The sequence below is a fragment of the Doryrhamphus excisus genome, chromosome 7 (genome assembly GCF_030265055.1).
Source record: "Doryrhamphus excisus isolate RoL2022-K1 chromosome 7, RoL_Dexc_1.0, whole genome shotgun sequence".
Taxonomy (NCBI): Eukaryota; Metazoa; Chordata; class Actinopteri; order Syngnathiformes; family Syngnathidae; genus Doryrhamphus; species Doryrhamphus excisus.
In genome coordinates, this window is record NC_080472.1 from 737,363 (window position 1) to 758,949 (window position 21,587).

At 33.3% G+C, this 21,587-nt stretch overlaps 1 protein-coding gene across 7 annotated transcripts in view; it reads left to right on the plus strand.

Moving 5' to 3' along the window:
• Positions 1-21,587, plus strand: part of tjp1a (tight junction protein 1a) — a 127,511-nt gene that overhangs the window by 14,104 nt on the left and 91,820 nt on the right. For all 7 annotated transcript variants that reach the window (XM_058078741.1, XM_058078744.1, XM_058078745.1 and 4 more), the window contains exon 2: positions 4,504-4,717. In XM_058078741.1, the coding sequence (XP_057934724.1) occupies positions 4,504-4,717 (214 nt within the window). The remainder of the gene's footprint in view (positions 1-4,503; positions 4,718-21,587) is intronic.

Here is a 21,587-nt window from a genome sequence, read left to right on the forward strand (position 1 = left end):
TGCAAGCCGAGTCGTGAATAATGATCCTTTAAAATGTGTTTTTTATAATGGTTTTCATCTCAGAATTATGATTTTTTTAATCTCATAATTTTGACTTTTTATGTCATAATTATGACCTTTTGACTTTTTCTCATAATTTTGATTTTTTTCACAATTATGACTTTCCTATCTACTAATTATGGCTTTTTGTCTAAATTTATGTCTTTCTAAATTTATGTAATTATGGCTTTATGTCAAAATTAAAATTTGTTTCTTATAATAGTTTTTATCTCTTAATTATGATTTTTAAAATCTCATAATTTTGACTTTTATGTCATAATTATGACCTTTTGACTTTTAATTTCATAATGGCCTTTTATCTCATAATTTTGACTTCTTATCTCATAATTGTGATTTTTTTTTTTGCTTTTTATCTCACAATTGTGACTTTCCTATTTCCTAATTATGACTTTTTGTCTCATAATTTTGACTTTATTTTATCATTTTGTTTTTTTTATCTAAAAATTTAGTTATGTCAAAATTAAATTTGTTTCTTATAATAGTTTTTTTATCTCAGAATTATGATTTTTTTAACCTCATCATTTCGACTTTTTCTCATAGTATTTCTCATAGTATTCTCATAGTATTATGGCTTTATGTCAAAATTAAAATTTGTTTCTTATAATAGTTTTTATCTCTTAATTATGATTTTTAAAATCTCATAATTTTGACTTTTATGTCATAATTATGACCTTTTGACTTTTAATCTCATCATGACCTTTTATCTCATAATTTTGACTTCTTATCTCATAATTGTGATATATATTTTTTGCTTATTATTTCACAATTATGATTTTCCTATCTCCTATTTATGACTTTTTGTCTCATAATTTTGAATTTTTATTTCATAATTTTGTTTTTTATCTCAAAATTGAGTTATGTCAAAATTAAATTTGTCTCTTATAATAGTTTTTTTCTCAGAATTATGATTTTTTTTAATCTCATAATTTCATAATTATGACCTTTTGACTTTTCCTCATCATTTTGACTTCTTATCTCAAATTGGTGAGTTTTTAATCTTGTAATTATGATGGTCCTACCTCATAATTATGACTTTTTATCTCGTAATATAATATTGTATGTAATATGAAAAAACGTGTGATGTTTTATACGGTATAAAAATAATATTTATATGTGTGCTGTTTTTCCAGTATATATGGAAAGCCTTTTTTTATCGCCCTGCTTTAAGTCAATCTGGTTGTACAAAGACCACAATGCACCGGGGAAGGAGTGGGTGGGTGGATGGGGGGGGTGTAGAGGAGAGGAACCACCGCACGTCTTTGCTGTGTGTGTGTGTGTCTCCTATAATGACGACACCCCCCCCCACCGGCCTTGTCCCCGGAGTCCCTGCTAAACTCCTCCAGTTGTGCTAAGTGCTCTCCGTGCCAACATCTGTCATAATAAAGTGCGTTAGCTCATACGGCTAAAAGCAATGAACCCAGGTGACCAACCACCACCCCACCCCAACCCCCCTCCCCCCAAACCCCCCGCTATTTCATCACTTTTACCTCGGGATCCTTTAGCGTTTAATCACGATCCCGATGCTATTTGACAGGAACAGTCCTAATTATGATATTTTTTCTTTTTGTCTAAAAAAATATGACCAAATTGGCTTTTTGTCTCATAATTTTGACTTTTTATTTCATAATTTAGATTTTTTTTTAATCTCATAATAATGAGTTTTTATGTCAAAATTTAAATCTGTTTCGTATAATAGTTTTTATCTCAGAATTATGATTTTTTTATCTCATAATTTTGACTTTTTATGTCATAATTATGACCTTTTGACTTTTTCTTATAATTTTGATGTTTAATAATGACTTTTTAATCTCATAATTTTAATTATTAATAATTTTTAATTTTATTAATTAATTAAAAATATTTTTTCTCATAATTTGGACTTCTTATCTCATAATGGTGATTTTGTTTTTACTTTTCATCTCAAAATTATGACTTTGCTATCTCCTAGTTATGTCTTTTTGTCTCATAATTTTGACTTTTTATTTCAAAATTTGGATTTTTTAAAATCTCATAATTATGAGTTTTATGTCAAAATTAACATTTGTTTCTTATAATAGTTTTTATCTCAAATTTTTGACTTTTTTTCATAACAATGACTTTTTATTTCATAATTTTTCTTGCAATTATGACTGTCATCATAGGTCATCATCATGACCTGATTTTTTTCTATAATTTTTTCCTTTTTTCTCATAATGAATTTTTATCTCATAATTCTGATTTCTTATTTCAAAATTATGACTTTTCATCTCATAATTCTGATTTCTTATTTTATAATTATGACTTTTCATCTCATAATTTAGACTTTTTCTCTCATAATTATGACTTTTTATCTCAGAATGTAGACTTTTTCTTTCATATTAGAGTATTCATCTCAAAATTATGACTTTGTATGTCATAATTTTGATTTTTTTAGCTCATAATTGTGATTTTTTTTCTTTTTGTCTAAAAAATATGACTTTCCTATCTCATAATTATGACCTTTTTGGCTTTTTCTCAAATTTTTGACTTTTTTCATAACAATAACTTTTTATTTCATAATTTTGGCTAGTTATCTCATAATTGTGAATTTTTTTTCTCGCAATTATGACTTTTTTGTGATTTTTTTCTTTTTCTCATAATTAATTTTTATCTCATAATTCTGATTTCTTATTTCATTATTATGACTTCATCTCATAATTCTGATTTCTTATTTCATAATTATGACTTTTCATCTCATAATTTAGACTTTTTCTCTCATAATTATGACTTTTTATGTCATAATTCCGATTTTAGCTCATAATTATGTAACATGTACACATTTCTGTGATTCTGCGTAATTGATGAGGTTTGCTACTGACCTGTTTAATCCAGGGCACGTGGGGGTTTGGGGGCTGGGTGGAGGGTGGGATGCTCTATTTTGGGTGAAAGCCTCATGCAAAATTCATCAACTGCTTTTCACCGCCGTCAATGTTTGATTTTATTTCTCTATTTTCGTGCTGAGCTTTGTTGTTTTCGCTAAAAAGGTTGCTTCTGGGGGACACGCTCTTGAGTGCACTCCAGCCCCTGGTTGGGGACTTCCTGTTTATTTCTACCGCATGCAATGAAAGACTTTCACTGCACGGGAAAATGGATTTATGACCCAAAAAAAAAAGACAACAAAAGGCAGCATCACTCATGATAAATAAATATATTATGTACAGCAAGGGGGGGGTCCAAAGTGCAGCCCGGGGGCCATTTCCGGCCACTTTATAAAGGAATCCTCTCCCACTCTTTCACTTTGACTTTTTGGCTCATAATTATGACTTTTTATTTCAGAATTATGTTTTTTTTAATATTATCATTATGAGTTTTTATGTCAAAATTAAAATTTGTTTCTTAAAATAGTTTTTATTCTCAGAAATATGAGTTTTAATCTCATAATTTTGACCTTTTGATGTCATAATTATGACCTTTTGACTTTTTCTCATAATTATGACGTTCCTATCTCATAATTTTGACTTTTTATTTCAGAATTATGTTTTTTTATCATTATCATTATGAGTTTTTGTGTCAAAATTAAAAACAAAAATTTATAATAGTTTTTAATCTCAGAAATATGATTTTTCATCTCATAATTTTGACCTTTTATGTCATAATTATGACCTTTTGACTTTTTCTCATAATTTTGACTTTATTTCAGAATTATGTTTATTGTCATTATCATTATGAGTTTTTATGTGAAAATTAAAATTGGTTTCTTATAGATTTTAATCTCAGAAATATGATTTTTAATGTCATAATTTTGACCTTTTGATGTCATAATTATGACCTTTTGACTTTGTACCTCATAATTATGACTTCCTATCTCATAATTATGACTTTTTATCTCATAATTTAGACTTTTTTCTCATAATTAAGTATTCATCTCAAAGTATTCATTATTTTTCATAATTTCATAATTTAGATTTTTTTTTAGATTTTTTAATAGATTTTTTTTAGCTCATAATTGATTTTTTTTGTTTTTGTCAAAAAACTATCAATTTCCTATCTCATAATTAAATCTCAAATTTTTGACTTTTTTCATAATGACTTTTTATTTCATAATTTTGGCTAGTTATTTCATAATTGTGATTTTTTCATAATCATGACCTTTTGATTTTTTTCTATAATTTATTTTTTTTTCCCTTTTTTCTCATAATGAATTTTTATCTCATAATTCTGATTTCTTATTTCATAATTATGACTTTTTCATCTCATAATTTAGACTTCTTTTCTCATAATGATAACTTTTTCGTCTCATAACTTCAACCTTTTATCTCATAGTGATGACTTTCCTATCTCATCATTTTACCAAACCCTCCCTTACTGTACCGTACCGTAGTGTACCGTACCGTACCGTACCGCTATGACCTCATAATGGAAGCCAATCAGACGCTCCATACCTTGTATTTGCCTGCAGGCTAACCCACTGACTTCTATCTGCAGGGTAACCCCGTCAGATGGCGAGACATCTCCCTCTGGTGCTCCCGACGCTTCGGACGGGCCTATAGGTGCTACCGGGGGTGCGGGTGCCATGGCCATGCCTGCCACGTCCACCCTCTCCCTGCCCATGAGCCAGGGGAAACCTTCCTTGCGTCGAATCAAAGGCCGCATTCACCGCAGCAAGAGCCTAGACAGCATGGATCTGCTGGACGCCAACGTAAGTGTCGCTCCAGTTTCGGTTCTTTTGGGTGTCCGAATTTGTGGATTCGTTTCATCGGTTGTCGGTACGAATGTCTGTTTGTGATGGCTACATGCTAATGAGCGTGTTCACCATCAACAACGCTAGCTTTGTAGCATTTCAATCAACGTAACTTATGGTCGGTACATTCCGTACGTAATTGTCGGGTTCATGTTTGCACGACATCGAACCCAAATTTTTGACTTTTTTCATAACAATTATTTCATAATTTTAGCTAGCTTGATATTTGGCACTGAGCCTTGTGGCCAACATCACCACCGTCTTGATGAACTTTGCTGATGTCACTTCAGGGATGAATGTGAGTGTGAATGGTTGTTTGTCTATATGTGCTCTGTGATGGGCTGGCTCGCCCGAAGACAGCTGGGATAGGCTCCAGCACCCTTGCGACCCTTGTGAGGAAAAGCGGTAGAAAATGAATGAATGAATATAAATAATTATAAATAAATAATATTATAAATATTATAAAATATATATAAAATATTATTAAAAATATATAATATTATAAAAAATAAAAAATAAATTATTATAAATAAATTATGTATATATTTTTTAAATAAATGTGTTTCATTATATATTAATATATTTGATAAATGTCTTATTAAATATAATTTTTTTATTATGGTATGAATGTGAGTGTGAATGGTTGTTTGTCTCTGTGATTGGCTGGCTCTCCCGAAGACAGCTGGGATAGGCTCCAGCACCCCCGTGACCCTCGTGAGGAAAAGCGGTAGAAAATGAATAAATGAATGAATGAATGAATGAATATAAATGCTTTTAAATAAATAATATTATAATATTATCAAATATATATATAATATTACAAAATATATATAATATTATAAAAAATTAATAAATTATTATAAATAAATTATTTAAATAATTATCAATACATTATTTATATATTGTTTAAATAAATGTGTTTCATTATGAATTAATATATTTGATACATGTCTTATTAAATATATTTTTTTTATTATGGTATGAATGTGAGTGTGAATGGTTGTTTGTCTATATGTGCCCTGTGATTGGCTGACTCGCCCGAAGACAGCTGGGATAGGCTCCTGCCCCCCCCCCACGTGACCCTTGTGAGGAAAAGCGGTAGAAAATGAATGAATATAAATAATTATAAATAAATAATATTATAAATATTATAAAAATATATATAAAATATTATAAAAAATATATATAATATTATAAAAATATATATATAATATTATAAAAAAATTATTATAAATAAATTATATATGGGATATATTATATATTATATATGGGATAGGCTCCAGCACCCCCTCGACCTTTGTGAGGATAAGCGGTAGAAAATGAATGTTATTAAATATGTTTGAATTGCAGCTTTAACACGCACCGTCCCTTTAATTTTTGTACATGTATTTTTGTTTTCACACACACACACACACACACACTCGCGCTCGACACAATGACCTTTGGTTATGCAATATTTCTTCGGCTTTCCGATGAGCACATTTTAACACATTCCACATATGCCTCTCTCTCTCTCTATGACTGGTTTACTCTCATGAAAAGTATTAATCTGATATATGATTGGATAAGCCGCTTGACGCTAAAAAAAAGCCTTACTAAGTCTGGGATTGTCCATTGAGCTTCACTCTCTCCACCGCCGTCAGTTCATGCCTACTAGTGCGTGCGGGGGGGCGGGGGGGGGGGGGGGGAGTGTAGGGGGTAGTGCTGTTTTGGGAAAGCCACCAACGGTTTATGACCCAAAAAAAAAAAAGCAATCCAAAATGGCAACTAATGCAGGCATGCTAGACCCTTGTGAGGATGAGCGGTAGAAAATGAATGAATGAATGAATGACCATAAGTAACAATGTATTCACCACACAGCAACTTAACACTCAAAGGGTAGGTAAGAAATATACAATACAAGTACCAATATGATTTCTTTTTTTTTTATTATATGGATTTGAAGAGGGCGGCACGGCGGTCGAGTGGTTAGCGCGCAGACCTCACAGCTAGGAGACCAGGGTTCAATTCCGCCATCTCTGTGTGGAGTAGGCTCCAGCGACCCTTGTGAGGATGAGCGGTAGAAAATGAATGAATGAATGAACGACCATAAGTAACAATGTAACAGTCTGAGTCAGCTAAATTCACCACACAGCAACTTAACACTCAAAGGGTAGGTAAGAAATATACAATACAAATACCAATACGATTTCTTTTTTTTATTATTTAAATATGGATTAAATATGGATGGCGGTCGAGTGGTTAGCGCGCAGACCTCACAGCTAGGAGACCAGGGTTCAATTCCACCCTCGGCATCTCTGTGTGGAGTTTGCATGTTCTCCACCGTGCATGCATGGGTTTTCTCCGGGTACTCCGGTTTCCTCCCAACATTCCAAAAACATGCTAGGTTAATTAGCCACTCCAAATTGTCCATAGGTATGAATGTGAGTGTGAATGGTTGTTTGTCTATATGTGCCCTGTGATTGGCTGGCTCGCCCAAAGACAGCTGGGATAGGCTCCAGCACCCCCTGTGACCCTTGTGAGGATGAGCGGTAGAGAATGAATGAATGAATGAACGACCATAAGTAACAATGTAACAGTCTGAGTCAGCTAAATTCACCACACAGCAACTTAACACTCAAAGGGTAGGTAAGAAATATACAATACAAGTACCAATATGATTTCTTTTTTTTATTATTATATGGATTTGAAGAGGGCGGCACGGCGGTCGAGTGGTTAGCGTCTCACTTCTCTTGACACCTTCCATGTCTTCTCGAATATTCCGACTCATCCTCTCACATCCTTGCCTCTTCGTGTGAACGGGATGCGTGGGAGTTCTCGGCGGGTGTTCGGTATATGTACTTCTCCGGAGTTGGTCAGTGTGAGAGTCAGACTTGTTATGACCACCAGAGACGGGCGGGCGTCTGCAGTCGGCACCGGTTAACGCAACACTGATGAGAAGTGAAAGTGAAAGTGAAGGCGGACAGAAGAACTCGTACGCCGCGACACGACACCGCGCTGCCACCCTCCATGATGTGACGCGTGGATATTTTATTTCTAATTTTAAGATAGCTAAAAATAGCTTTTTTTTTTTCCTAACCGGTTGCATGCACGCTTTTTTGCCGCCGCCGTTGCTGCATGATATTTGGCACTGAGCCTTGTGGCCTACATCACCGCCGTCTTGATGAACTTTGCTTATGTGACTTCAGGAAGGAAGTCTACCTAAATGTTAACTCTACCTCCCCTTTTTTGTTTTTTTTTACATATTTATTCTGCCGTCATATATAATAATGCCGTCATAAGGGACATTTTGAACATGCATCAGATTACAATTGAATGCATCCCATAATCAGTTCCCAGTTCCACATGTCCAAAAAGGAGTAGGAAGAAGCAAAGCTTATTAAATCCTACCCCTCCATCTGGTACTTTTACAATCAGTAACTGTTACATTTGTTCACTTCCTGCTTTCCTAATATAGTTGAAGGTTTTTTAATGTTTTTTTTTTGTAATTTTTTTGTCCTAAATTTTTTCGACTATGTTACCTTTGTTTACTTCCTGCCTTTGTGATTATTTTTATTTTTATTTTTATTTTTATTTTTATTTTTATTTTTATTTTTATTTTTATTTTTATTTTTATTTTTATTTTTATTTTTATTTTTATTTTTATTTTTATTTTTATTTTTTTATTATTTTTATTTTTATTTTTATTTATTTATTTATTTTTTTATTTTTATTTTATTTTTATTTTTATTTTTATTTTTATTTTTATTTTTATTTTTATTTTTATTTTTATTTTTATTTTTATTTTTATTTTTATTTTTATTTTTATTTTTATTTTTATTTTTATTTTTATTTTTTTATTTTGTCTTCGGGCGAGCCAGCCAAACACAGGGCACATATAGACAAACAACCATTCACACTCACATTCATACCTATGGACAATTTGGAGTCGCTAATTAACCTAGCATGTTTTTGGAATGTTGGAGGAAACCGGAGTACCCGGGAAAAAAAAAAACACGCATGCACGGGGGGAGAACACGCAAACTCCACACAGAGATGGCTGAGGGTGGAATTGAACCTGGGGTCTCTTAGCTGTGTGGCCTGCACGCAAAACACTCACCCAAAAACTCAACTCAATCAAAAAACGTGTTAACCAGGGCGGATGTTAACCAAGGTTAGCATGTTTTTTTTTTTTTGGTTAACTTTGAAAATTTAGGCCAGAATTTGTGTGCACTCAAGCCTATGTCTTGTTGTTGGGCGGAAACCGGAGAAAACCGCTAACCACTCGACAGTAGCGGCCATTTTAGAAAATTTTGACTGATCTTTCAAGGCACACAGAGTATTGTTAATTTTAATTTAATTTTTTTTTAGTATTTTTTTGTAGAGCTCTGACATGATTTTTTTTTTTTACCCGAAAAAAAAAAAAAAATCCCTATTTAGTCACCGATGCCGCAGACCGGTGCTTTGGCGAGGCGCCACGGCGAGGACGAGCCATTTTGGAAGGAGAGCAATCAGACTTCCCCGGGTTTTATGTTTCAGGAATATCCTTGAGCTTTCAAAGAGAAGGCTCAATCTGGAGACGCTGCCAATTCCTGTCTGAAGTCAGATTCCCTTTTTTCCCACTTCCTATAGGGACTTAGCATGGAGCTAACACGGCAAAATATAACATTTTGTTCCCTGCATGTGTTGTTGTTGTTGTTGTTGTTGTTGTCTTCCACTGGGATGACATGAGACTGAATGGATAGAATATCCAAGATGCAGGCTAAAAAAAAAAAAAAAACGTGTGTATCTTTTTCTCCCCCCACCCCCGCCGCCCCCCCCCTTAACATGTTACCCCGATGCAATAGCTTCTCTATTCCTACCTTCCAGTAACCTACCACATGTTTTTCCATGGCTAGAAGTCTACCTTATGAATAATAGATGGAAGAAATGATCTACTTCATAATGCAGTGTTTTCTTTCTTTTACTCGAAGCTATTTTGGTGTAATAAAAGAGCCCGGTGACAGCTGAGTTGGGGGGGTTGGGGGGATGGGGGGGACTGAGAAGTCTGTACTTAAACCGAGTGAACTCATCAGGGATTTTTTTTTTTTTTAGATGTTATTTATTGAATTGGCTCTTATTTTGTCATGGAAATACACAATCTGTGCTTCACTCCTTGTGCCAAAGGGATTTGTTCCAAATAATATCTGCGGATATTTTTGAAGATATTATACAAGTATTCCTCTTCCTTTTTTTTTAATGCTTTTTCCATTTTTCTGACCTATAAATGCGGTTAGAATGCTAAACACTCGCTTTTTCAATAGTGTTGGTTGTTAACCAAAAAAAACGTGAGGATCTTTGCGGCGTCAACGTGAGCCCGCCCCTGCTAATCGTCTTTTTTCCCACCGCTAATCATCTGGTACTTTTACAATCAGTAACTGTTACGTTTGCTCACTTCCTGCCTTTATTTTTATTATTATTTTTATTTTTATTTTTATTTTTATTTTTATTTTTATTTTTATTTTTATTTTTATTTTTATTTTTATTTTTATTTTTATTTTTATTTTTATTTTTATTTTTATTTTTATTTTTATTTTTATTTTTATTTTTATTTTTATTTTTATTTTTATTTTTATTTTTATTTTTATTTTTATTTTTATTTTTATTTTTATTTTGGGCGAGCCAGCCAATCACAGGGCACATATAGACAAACAACCATTCACACTTACATTCATACCTATGGACAATTTGGAGTCGCTAATTAACCTAGCATGTTTTTGGAATGTTGGAGGAAACCGGAGTACCCGGGGAAAAAAAACGGGGGAACACGCAAACTCCACACAGAGATGCCCGAGGGTGGAATCGAACCCTGGTCCTCATAGCTGTGAGGTCTGCGCGCTAACCACTAGACCACCGTGTCGCCTAATTTTAATTTTAAATTTTTTATTATTTTTTGTAGAACTCTGACATGATTTTTTTTTTAACCTTTTATGCTTTTTCCATTTTTCTGACCTATAAATGCGGTTAGAATGCTAAACACTCGCCTTTTCAATAGTGTTGGTTGTTAACCAAAAAAAAATGTGTTCACCGGGGGCAGATGTTAACCAAGGTGAGCATGTTTTTTTTGGGGGGGTTTTTTTGTTCTAAATGCGGTTAGAATGTTATATTCTGGTGTTTAAACCACGCCCCAAGTTTCAGATAATGACGTTTGTGCGATTGGAAGTGACGTTTGGGATGGCGCCGAACGCTCGATTTTTTTCAGAGAGGATCTTTGCGGCATCAACGTGAGCCCGCCCTTGCTAATCGTCTTTTTTTCCACCGCTAATCAGCAGATCTAGGCAACATTATTTACACACAGGGAGTCCCGGAACCCCCCCCCCCCAAAAAAAAACATGTAATAACAAAATTCCGATAAAACGCACACCTACGTTGCTACACTATGAGTTCATAGTTCAGGGGTCTCAAACCGGTATCTCCTAGCCACTGTCCAAATCGCTAGCCAAAGGCTTTATTCATTTATTATCAACTCTTATACCCACAAAATTAGAATGTGGGTTTCGGCTGCTGTCAGGAAGTCCTCAGGAGCGCTCGGGGGTGTCACCAATCACAGCGTAAATTAAAACAGATTTGTTTTGGACATCCAAGGAAATCAAGAAGATCAAGAAAACCTACCCGGAGTACCCGGAGAAAACCGCTAACCGCTAACCACTCGACAGTAGCGGCCATTTTAGAAATTTTTGACTGATCTTTCAAGGCACACAGAGTATTGTGTTCTATGGTTATATAAACACGGGCGGTTCTGTGCTGGAAAAAACGTGTTAACCGGGGCGGATGTTAACCAAGGTTAGCATGTTTTTTTTTTTTTTTGGTTAAAGTTGAAAATTTAGGCCAGAAATTTTGTGTGCACTCAAGGCTATGTCTTGTTGTTGGGAGGAAACCGGAGTAGCCGGAGAAAACCGCTAACTGCTAACCGCTAACCGCTAACCGCTAACCGCTAACCGCTAACCGCTAACCGCTAACCGCTAACCGCTTGATAGTAGCGGCCATTTTAGAAAATGTTGACTGATCTTTCAAGGCACACAGAGTATTGTGTTCTATGGTTATATAAACATGGGCGGTTCTGTGCTGGAAAAAACGTGTTAACCGGGGCGGATGTTAACCAAGGTTAGCATGTTTTTTTTTTTTTTTGGTTAAAGTTGAAAATTTAGGCCAGAAGTTTTGTGTGCACTCAAGCCTATGTCTTGTTGTTGGGAGGAAACCGGAGTACCCGGAGAAAACCGCTAACCGCTAACCGCTAACCGCTAACCACTCGACAGTAGCGGCCATTTTAGAAAATTTTGACTGATCTTTCAAGGCACACAGAGTATTGTGTTCTATGGTTATATAAACATGGGCGGTTCTGTGCTGGGAAAAACATGTTAACCGGGGCGGATGTTAACCAAGGTTAGCATGTTTTTTTTTTTTTTTTGGTTAACGTTGAAAATTTAGGCCAGAAATTTTGCATGCACTCAAGCCTATGTCTTGTTGTTGGGAGGAAATCGGAGTACACGGAGAAAACCGCTAACTGCTAACCGCTAACAGCTAACCGCTCGATAGTAGCGGCCATTTTAGAAAATTTTGACTGATCTTTCAAGGCACACAGAGTATTGTGTTCTATGGTTATATAAACATGGGCGGTTCTGTGCTGGGAAAAACATGTTAACGGGGGCGGATGTTAACCAAGGTTAGCATGTTTTTTTTTTTTTTTTGGTTAACGTTGAAAATTTAGGCCAGAAATTTTGCGTGCACTCAAGCCTATGTCTTGTTGTTGGGAGGAAATCGGAGTACACGGAGAAAACCGCTAACTGCTAACTGCTAACAGCTAACCGCTCGATAGTAGCGGCCATTTTAGAAAAAAATTTGACTGATCTTTCAAGGCACACAGAGTATTGTGTTCTATGGTTATATAAACATGGACGGTTCTGTGCGGTTTGGGGGGTGCTGGAGCCCCCCCGCTCCCCGCCCCCCACCCCCGGTTCTGACCAATGGCAACGATCGTAGAATTTGCCTCCTTTTTTCTCGACTTTTCCACAAACGACGAGTGAATCCATGCCATTTCAAAACGAACATATCGGTCGTTAATTGCCCCTCGCATTAACCAGCAGCTAACCCATAGGCACCTTTTTTTTTACGTTTGATGGCAGTGATTTATTTAGTTTAAAGACACGGCGCCTTCCCCGCATTAATGACACGCTCCCTGCCCTCACGTTAGATCATCCCCGCCGCCACCGCGCATCCGTAATGTCGGGCAGAAAAGGTCAGGAAAAAATCTATTTGGGCGCTATACATAGATGAAGCGATGATCTATGACATGCACGGGCAGGAGCCTGTAAGTCAGAACACGGGGGGGGGGGGGGTCATGTGAAAAGGAATCGATCGTTCTGGCTTTGGAGGAAACGGCGGAGGTGATGGCGTTGTGCATACATTACAGGAAGTGTGTCTTCACGTGGCCCGCCTGTCCTCTGCGTGATATCGATTGGTCACATTCGGGAGTTTGCGGGTCAGCATTTTTCGAAAAGGATAAGACGGGGGTTGGGGGGTGGGGTGGTCATCATTCAGACCGGGGGTGTCCAAACTGCGGCCCGCAGCACATTCTGAAAATGTATTTAACAAAAAAAATTATTAAGAAAGAAAACAATAATAAAGAAAAAGTCATAATATTTAGACAAAAAACGGGGAAAAGTTGAATTATTATTATGGAAATAAAGTCATAATAATAATTAATAATAATTAATAATAATTAATAATAATTAATAATAATTAATAATAATTAATAATAATTAATAATAATTAATAATAATTAATAATAATTAATAATAATTAATAATAATTAATAATAATTAATAATAATTAATAATAATTAAAAATAAGAACGTACTATTATGAGAAAAAATACATTATATATATATATTCGTTTTTCTTATATATATATATATTTTTTTTTGACTTTATTCAGAATTTATTTATTTAAAAAAATACATATTTTCTAAATAAATACAATATTAAAATATAATATTATGAATATCATTGTCAACTCTTTGCTATTAAAATTCCATAATTAGGAAGAATTGTGTAAAAAAAAAAAATAATAATAAAATTAATCAATAAAAAAATAATAAATATTAGTTTATTCTCATAAAATGGGGTGTTTTTTTCCTTGTTAGAGTATAATGTTTTTCTTTTTTTTAATGCTGCTTTTACATTTGTTAATTTTTAATTTTCCAACTAAAAATGACATTATTGTGACTGCCATTGTTTTTTTTTATTTTTGCTGTATTTTTTTTCTATTTTCCACCTATTTTCTTTTTGTAAATTTTCTTCTGCTAATATTATAATTTTATTTCCATGATATTATAACTTTTTTCCCAATAATAATTTCCTCCAAAATTACAACTTTTTTTGCTTTGTTTGCTTCTCATATTATCGCTTTAAGAAATCATATTTTGTCTTTAATTTTTGAATATGACTTTTTTGACTGCTATTGTTTTTTATTTTTTATTTTTGCTGTATTTTTTCTATTTTCCACCTATTTTCTTTTTGTAAATTTTCTTCTGATAATATTATAATTTTATTTCCATGATATTATAACTTTTTTCCCAATAGTAATTTCCCCCAAAATAACAACTTTTTTTTGCTTTGTTTGCTTCTCATATTATCGCTTTAAGAAATCATATTTTATTATTTTAATTTTTGAACTCAACTCAACTTATTATAGAGTTTTATTAGCTATTATTATTATTATTAGCTATTAAAATGACATCATTTTTTCTAGTTTATTCTCATAAAATTGCGACGCTTCTCGTTAAAATACAACGTTTTTACTCTTCGTTTATATCTTTTTCGACTTTGGAGGGCCAGAGCAGATTGGGGGGGGGGGGGGGGGGGTGGGGGGGTGAAGGTTGCTGTTTGAGGATGCTCCCTGCTGAGGGATGTGCTCTACTCACACATTGATGGCCTTTCCCCGCCCAACGCCATTAAGCAAGGCAAGAGCTGGCCAAGGATGAATCCTGCCTTCCCATTATCATCATCATCATCATCATCGCCACCGTGCTTCCTTTTAGTATTCATGTCGCCTTCATTAGCATTAGTGCACATTTTTTTTCTCCCGCCCACGGCCCAATAAAAACGTTTTATATTCCATATTTGACCGGAGCGTCGCCCTTTAGCGGAATCACACACCTGGGAATGAGGCCGGAAAAGAGAATAAATACTTGCATGTGTTAGCATGAATCGGTGAGCAAACGTTAGCGATGGTCGCCTCTCGACTGGAATTTGGCTGGAGGGGCGTTCAAGGGGGGGGGGGGGTGTTCTTCTTTTTGATGGACGGAAAAATGACTCGGCATTCTTGTGGACTGACCTCTGGGGGTCGCATGTAGATGTCACGCAGGGAGGGGGGGAGGGGGGGAGGGGGGGGTGTCATCATTCAAGTAGAAGTGTGGGCATCTTTTAGACCGGGGGTGTCCAAACTGCGGCCCGCAGCACATTCTAAAAATGTAATTTAACAAAAAAATTTATTAAGAAAGAAAACAATAATAAAAAAAAATAAAGTCATAATATTTAGACAAAAAACAGGGAAAAGTTGAATTATTATTATGGTAATAAAGTCTAAACATTATGGAAATAAAGTCATAATAATAATAATTAAAAATAATAATGTACTATTATGAGAAAAAAATTACATTTTAGTAGCATGAAGTCAATTTTTTCACAATAATAGAAACAAACACTATTTTGTTTGAGAATTATGTTGGGGAAAATGTTATAGGATAATGGGAATAAAGTCATAATGTTATCAGACTAACATTATAATATTAGGAAGTGAAAATTTGCAAGAAAAAAGTAGAAATATTTGCAATTTTTTTTTTAAAGCAAGTGTAATTTTGCAAGAATAAAGTCAAAATACTAGGAGGAATTTTGTGAGAATAATGTTGTGATATTATGAAGAAAAATAATTTAGTAGTAGAGTTGCAATTTTTGGAAAATTATTTTAGGGGAAAAAAATTAATATTGTGGGAATAAAGTCAAAATTTTACGAGGTGAAAAATTTGAAGAAAGTTTAAATATTTTTAAAAAATATGAAAATGAAAAAATAAACATTTTACAAAGAATAAAAGTGTAATTTTGAAGAAAAATAATTTAGTAGTAGAGTTGCGATTTTTGGAAAATTATTTTAGGGGAAAAAAATTTATATTCTGGGAATAAAGTCAAAATTTTACGAGGTGAAAAATTTGAAGAAAGTTTAAATATTTTTTAAAAATATGAAAATGAAAAAAAAACATTTTACAAAGAATAAAAGTGTAATTTTGAAGAAAAATAATTTAGTAGTAGAGTTGCAATTTTTGGAAAATTATTTTAGGGAAAAAAATTATTCTGGGAATAAAGTCAGAATATTATGAAGTGAAAAATTTGAAGAAAGTTTAAATATTTAAAAAATATATATGAAAATGGAAAAAAAAAACATTTTACAGAGAATAAAAGTGTAATTTTGAAGAAAAATAATTTAGTAGTAGAGTTGCAATTTTTGGAAAATTATTTTAGGGGAAAAAAATTAATATTCCGGAAATAAAGTCAGAATATTACAAGGTGAAAAATTAGAAGAAACTTTAAATATTTAAAAATATGAAAATGAAAAAAAATATTTTACAAAGAATAAAAGTGTAATATTATTTATAATAACATTAAAATATTATGAAAATAAAGTCAGAATTACAACCCAGACATTTTAATAATTAAGTAAAGAAATAAAGTAGAACAGCTGTAATTTTACAAGAATAAAATAATAATAATAAAGTTGTAATTTGTAATAATAATATTTATTAATATTCAAGATGTAATATTAATTCTGTATTGGACATCTCTGGTGTAAACTAGAAATGTCAAAAAATAAAGAAAATGAAGCCATAAAATAAGCAGAATTTGTTTATGCTTCTACTGCCCTATTCTACAGTACATGCATTATTATCCGTGGCCGCTAGGGGCGCTGTTGCTGCACTATCAACGACGCTCATCCCCAGTCTTGGTGTAAAAAAAACAAAAAAACAATGACAGATGTTGTCCTGCAGAGGGCGGAGTTTCCCCACTAACCGGGCGGCAGGCAGGCAGGCAGGCCACCCATCACCTCCATTTTCATCACCTCGCGTGAAGAAACGCTATTTGGCGTCCAAAACAACATCATGCATAAATGAGGTTTTGCTTTGCGTGCTCCTTCGTACGCCTTGTCATCCTTTCAAGCTAGCTGAAGCCATAGGATGACATGTAAATAGGAAGACATTCATCATGTAATGAAGCTATACATCCCCCCCTCAGACACCAACCAGTTGGGTCTCCCGCTGGGACTTCACCATCGGAGCCGAGTCGGGAAAATGTAATTAAGTGAAATTGACATTCCACAACAGCCCGCTGGGGATGTCGCCATTCCAGCAGAGTGGCATCCGGATCCGTGTGTCATCGGCGAGGATGGAAACGGGAGAAGAGTGCCGGATGGATGCTGATTCATCCGGACTTGGACTTTGGTCTGACCGTACATGACAGGGACACGCGGACGTGGATGTGGTCTTTAAATAAGGCACAGTCGACATTCGCTGTCCGCTATATTCGCTATAAAAATACAATATATGTATATTTGTTATATATTTACATTTTATTTTATGTATTTATTTTTAATAATAAATTAATATTTAATAATGAATTTATAAAATATATTAATACATAATGAAACACATTTTATTTAAACAATATATAAATTATAAATATAAATATTTTTATATTCATATGTTACTATTAATGTAAATATATATTATATTAATATAATATAAATAATTTTATAGAATTTTATAATAAATAATGTATTTATAATATACATATTTTAAATAGGCACAGTCGACATTCGCTGTCCGCCAAAATAGCTATAAAAATACAATATATGTATGTATATTTGTTACATATTTACATTTTATTTTATGTATTTATTTTTAATAATAAATTAATATTTAATAATGAATTTATAAAATATATTAATACATAATAAACACATTTTATTTAAACAAATATATAAATTATTAATATAAATAATTTTATATTAATATATGTTACTATTAATGTAAATATATATATTAATATAATATAAATAATTTTATATTTATAATTATTTATATAATAAATCACATGTATTTATAACATACATATTTTAAATAGGCACAGTTGACATTCACTGTTGGGCAAAATTGTTATAAAAATACAATATATGTATATTTGTTACATATTTACTCTATATATATATATACATTTTATTTTATGTATTTATTTTTAATAATAAATTAATATTTCATAATTTATAAAATATATTAATACATAATGAAACACATTTTATTTAAACAATATATACATTATAAATAATTTTATATTAATATATGTTGCTATTAATATAAATATATATTATATTAATATAAATAATTGTATATTTATAATTATTTATATAATAAATCATTATATGTATTTATAATATACATATTTTAAATAGGCACAGTCGACATTCACTGTTGGGCAAAATAGTTATAAAAATACAATATATGTATATTTGTTACATATTTACACTTTATGTATTTATTTTTAATAATTAAAATAGGCAATGATAATATTTAATGAGGAATTTATAAAATATATTAATACACAATGAAACAAATTTATTTCAACAATATGTAAATAATTGTATATTTATAATTATTGATATAATAAATAAATATATATATCCATAACACACATATTCATATTAAAATGTATTATATAATTTTTTAAATATTTTTTATATTTTAATTTTTATTATATATTTTAGCAGATTTTTGGCTAAAAATATATTCATTCATTCATTCATTTTCTCCCGCTTATCCTCACGGGGGTTGCTCATTTCAAGTATTAGCATTAGCATGTTGTGGCGAGGTGTCACAACCTCAGTAATTTAGTTCTTCAGCGTAACAATGCTAACATCAACAATAATAATAATAATAATAATGTCTCTGTAACGTGATTAAGGCGCATTCTTAGCTGCCTATTTATCTGTTTGGGTATCTTTAGAACGCACAGAAAAATGGCCGATGATGGAATTCATCTCACACAATGAAATTCCGATGGGCTTTTTCTGCCCACCTGCTTGTGCCTTTGCCAGCATATTTTATGAAAGTGACATACCGGTCGTTTGGGAGGGGGCGGGGCGGGGGGGGGGGGGGGGGGTACTGTCTCCAATTTGGGCGCCGCCCTCTGTGAGATTGCGAAAAGGAACATTCCGGGCGGGATGTAGACAAATAAAAGTCAAAGCAGATTTTTTTTTTTTTTTGGGGGGGGGGGTTCTGGCGAGCTCCAAAGCTCCAAAGATGAGGCACTCAGCCATGGATGACCAAATCCCCATCACCTGACCGTTGGGTCATTCCACTCCCACGTCTCTCACGCCTCATAAGACAACCAACACTTCCCTTTCTTGTATTCCCAAACATTCCATCTTTAGGAAGTGTTGGCCTCACCCTTAAATAGGAACACTTACTGTACGTCTCACAGCTTGGAGACCCGAGTTCAATCCCACGCTCGGCCATCTCTGTGTGGAGTTTGCATGTTCTCCACCGTGCATGCGTGGGTTTTTTTTTCCGGGAACTCCGGTTTCCTCCCATATTCCAAAAAAAAAAAAACATGCTAGGTTAATTAGCGACTCCAAATTGTCCATAAGTATGAATGTGAGTGTGAATGGTTGTTTGTCTATATGTGCCCTGTGATTGGCTGGCCACCAGTCCAGGGTGTACCCCCCCCCCCCCCCCACAGTCGTCCCTCTACATTAGCTAAGACGAACATTGCATGTCATGAGATTGAGTGCAAAAGGTTATCCTCTCATTTAGTGTGGAAGTGGTAAATTTTTTGCTTCTTTTGAAAGACTTTTTTAATCTGAGAATAAGTTATTTGCAGCCTGACTGGTTAGCTTAGTTGGTGGCTATGCTAGCAGCTCCGGGTAATTTATAAAATATATAAATATTTTAATAATACTAATATGTAAACAATATATACATTATAAATATAAATAATTGTATATTTATAATTATTTATATAATAAATAAATATTTCATGTATTTATTTTTAATAATAAAAATAAGCCATGATAATATTTAATAATGATATTATAAAATATATGAATATTTTAATAATAGTATTTGAACAATATATACATTATGAATTACAATTTATATAATAAATAAATATTTTATGTATTTAGATTTAATAATAAAAAATAATTATATTTAATAATGAATATATGAAATATATTAATATTTTAATAACATTAATATTTCAACAATATATAAATTATAAATATAAATAATTGTATATTTATAATTATTTATATAATAAATAAACATTTTATGTATTTATTTTTAAGAATATAAATAAGTAAAGATAATATTTAATAGTGAATTTATAAAATAAATTTATATTTTAATAATATTAATATTTAAACACTATATCAATGATAAATATTTGTATATTTATTATTATATAATGAATAATTATATGTATTTATAAGAAGAATATTAAAATATATTTTATGTAAATTAAAATTTCTTGAAATATTATATTTTATATATATTTTTTTATTATATTATTTTATGTTTTCTATGTTAATTTTATTGTATACTTTAGCAGATTTTTGGCAAAAAAAATATATGTAACATAATATTATTAGTAATACAATAGGTTAATAATAAAGAGCCCTCTAGCCATGAAATAACACCCCTATAGTCATCATTATAGCCTCCTACCAGCCAATATAGTAGACATAAGCGATAAAATAGATATCCTTGTATGAACCCTGCACCGACTGAGGGCCCCCCCACCCCCTGGTCCAATTCCAACCCGTCCAACAACATTGGAGGGAGTTTATTATTATAGTTTTCATACACAGGCATCGTCCCCCCCCCCCCCTCCAAACGTGGGCATGCCCTCGAATGAGTTGATGCTGCCGCGGGCATTTGGGCGCGCCACTCATCGCAAGGTTTTTACCCGACTCCGTTTATTAATGTTGTTCATTTCCTCTCCATCCATCCCGACCGCTCCCGCTCCACTCCCGCTCGTCATTCCAACATTCCACACACTCCAGTGGAATTAAGTGGGAGGCTCAGGAATGTCTCTGTTATCACAGCAAGAGAGAGAGAGGGGGATGAAGGGAGGAAAAGGGGGGAGAAGAAGGTCACGCTAACGCCGCCGTTAGCTTGACTTCTAGTCTTTGTGGGCGTCGCCCGTTTTGACCCAATCAGGGCGTCGGGGTAGTTCTCAGCTTTTTAAATCAATATCTTACTTCCTGTCAGTGGCGCTGCCATGTCGATGATGGCGCGGCCTTCACAGATGTCACGCCATGTTGGTTAGCGCGTGTGAGACGCCGCGGCTCGCATGATAGCGTGTATGCGTTGGGAATCGGTGCACAGGTAGGAGCGTCCTATGTGGGCTGGCGTATCTCCGGAACGTCGGAGATGTGTTGATGGTTTTTTTTTTTTGTTTTTTTTAATTCATGCTGCTGTGTTGCTTCTTCCGTGCAAACCGGGCATCGGATACGTGAACCAATCACTAAGCCACTGCATAATGCAAACGCCGCCGTTTCTCTCTCTCCGAGTCAGAGCACGACAGAATGATGTCCTGGGCTGCCTGTCTTAAAATGTTTGTGAGGGTTTTTTTTTTGGTTTTTTTTAGAGTGGTTCTCTAACCGTGGCTGCGGATGGAGCTAAAAATAGAAGCGGCTAAAAGGCACAGCACACCTCTCTTTATTGGAAACATGAAATGGGGGCCTAAGCTGGCGTTAGCACAG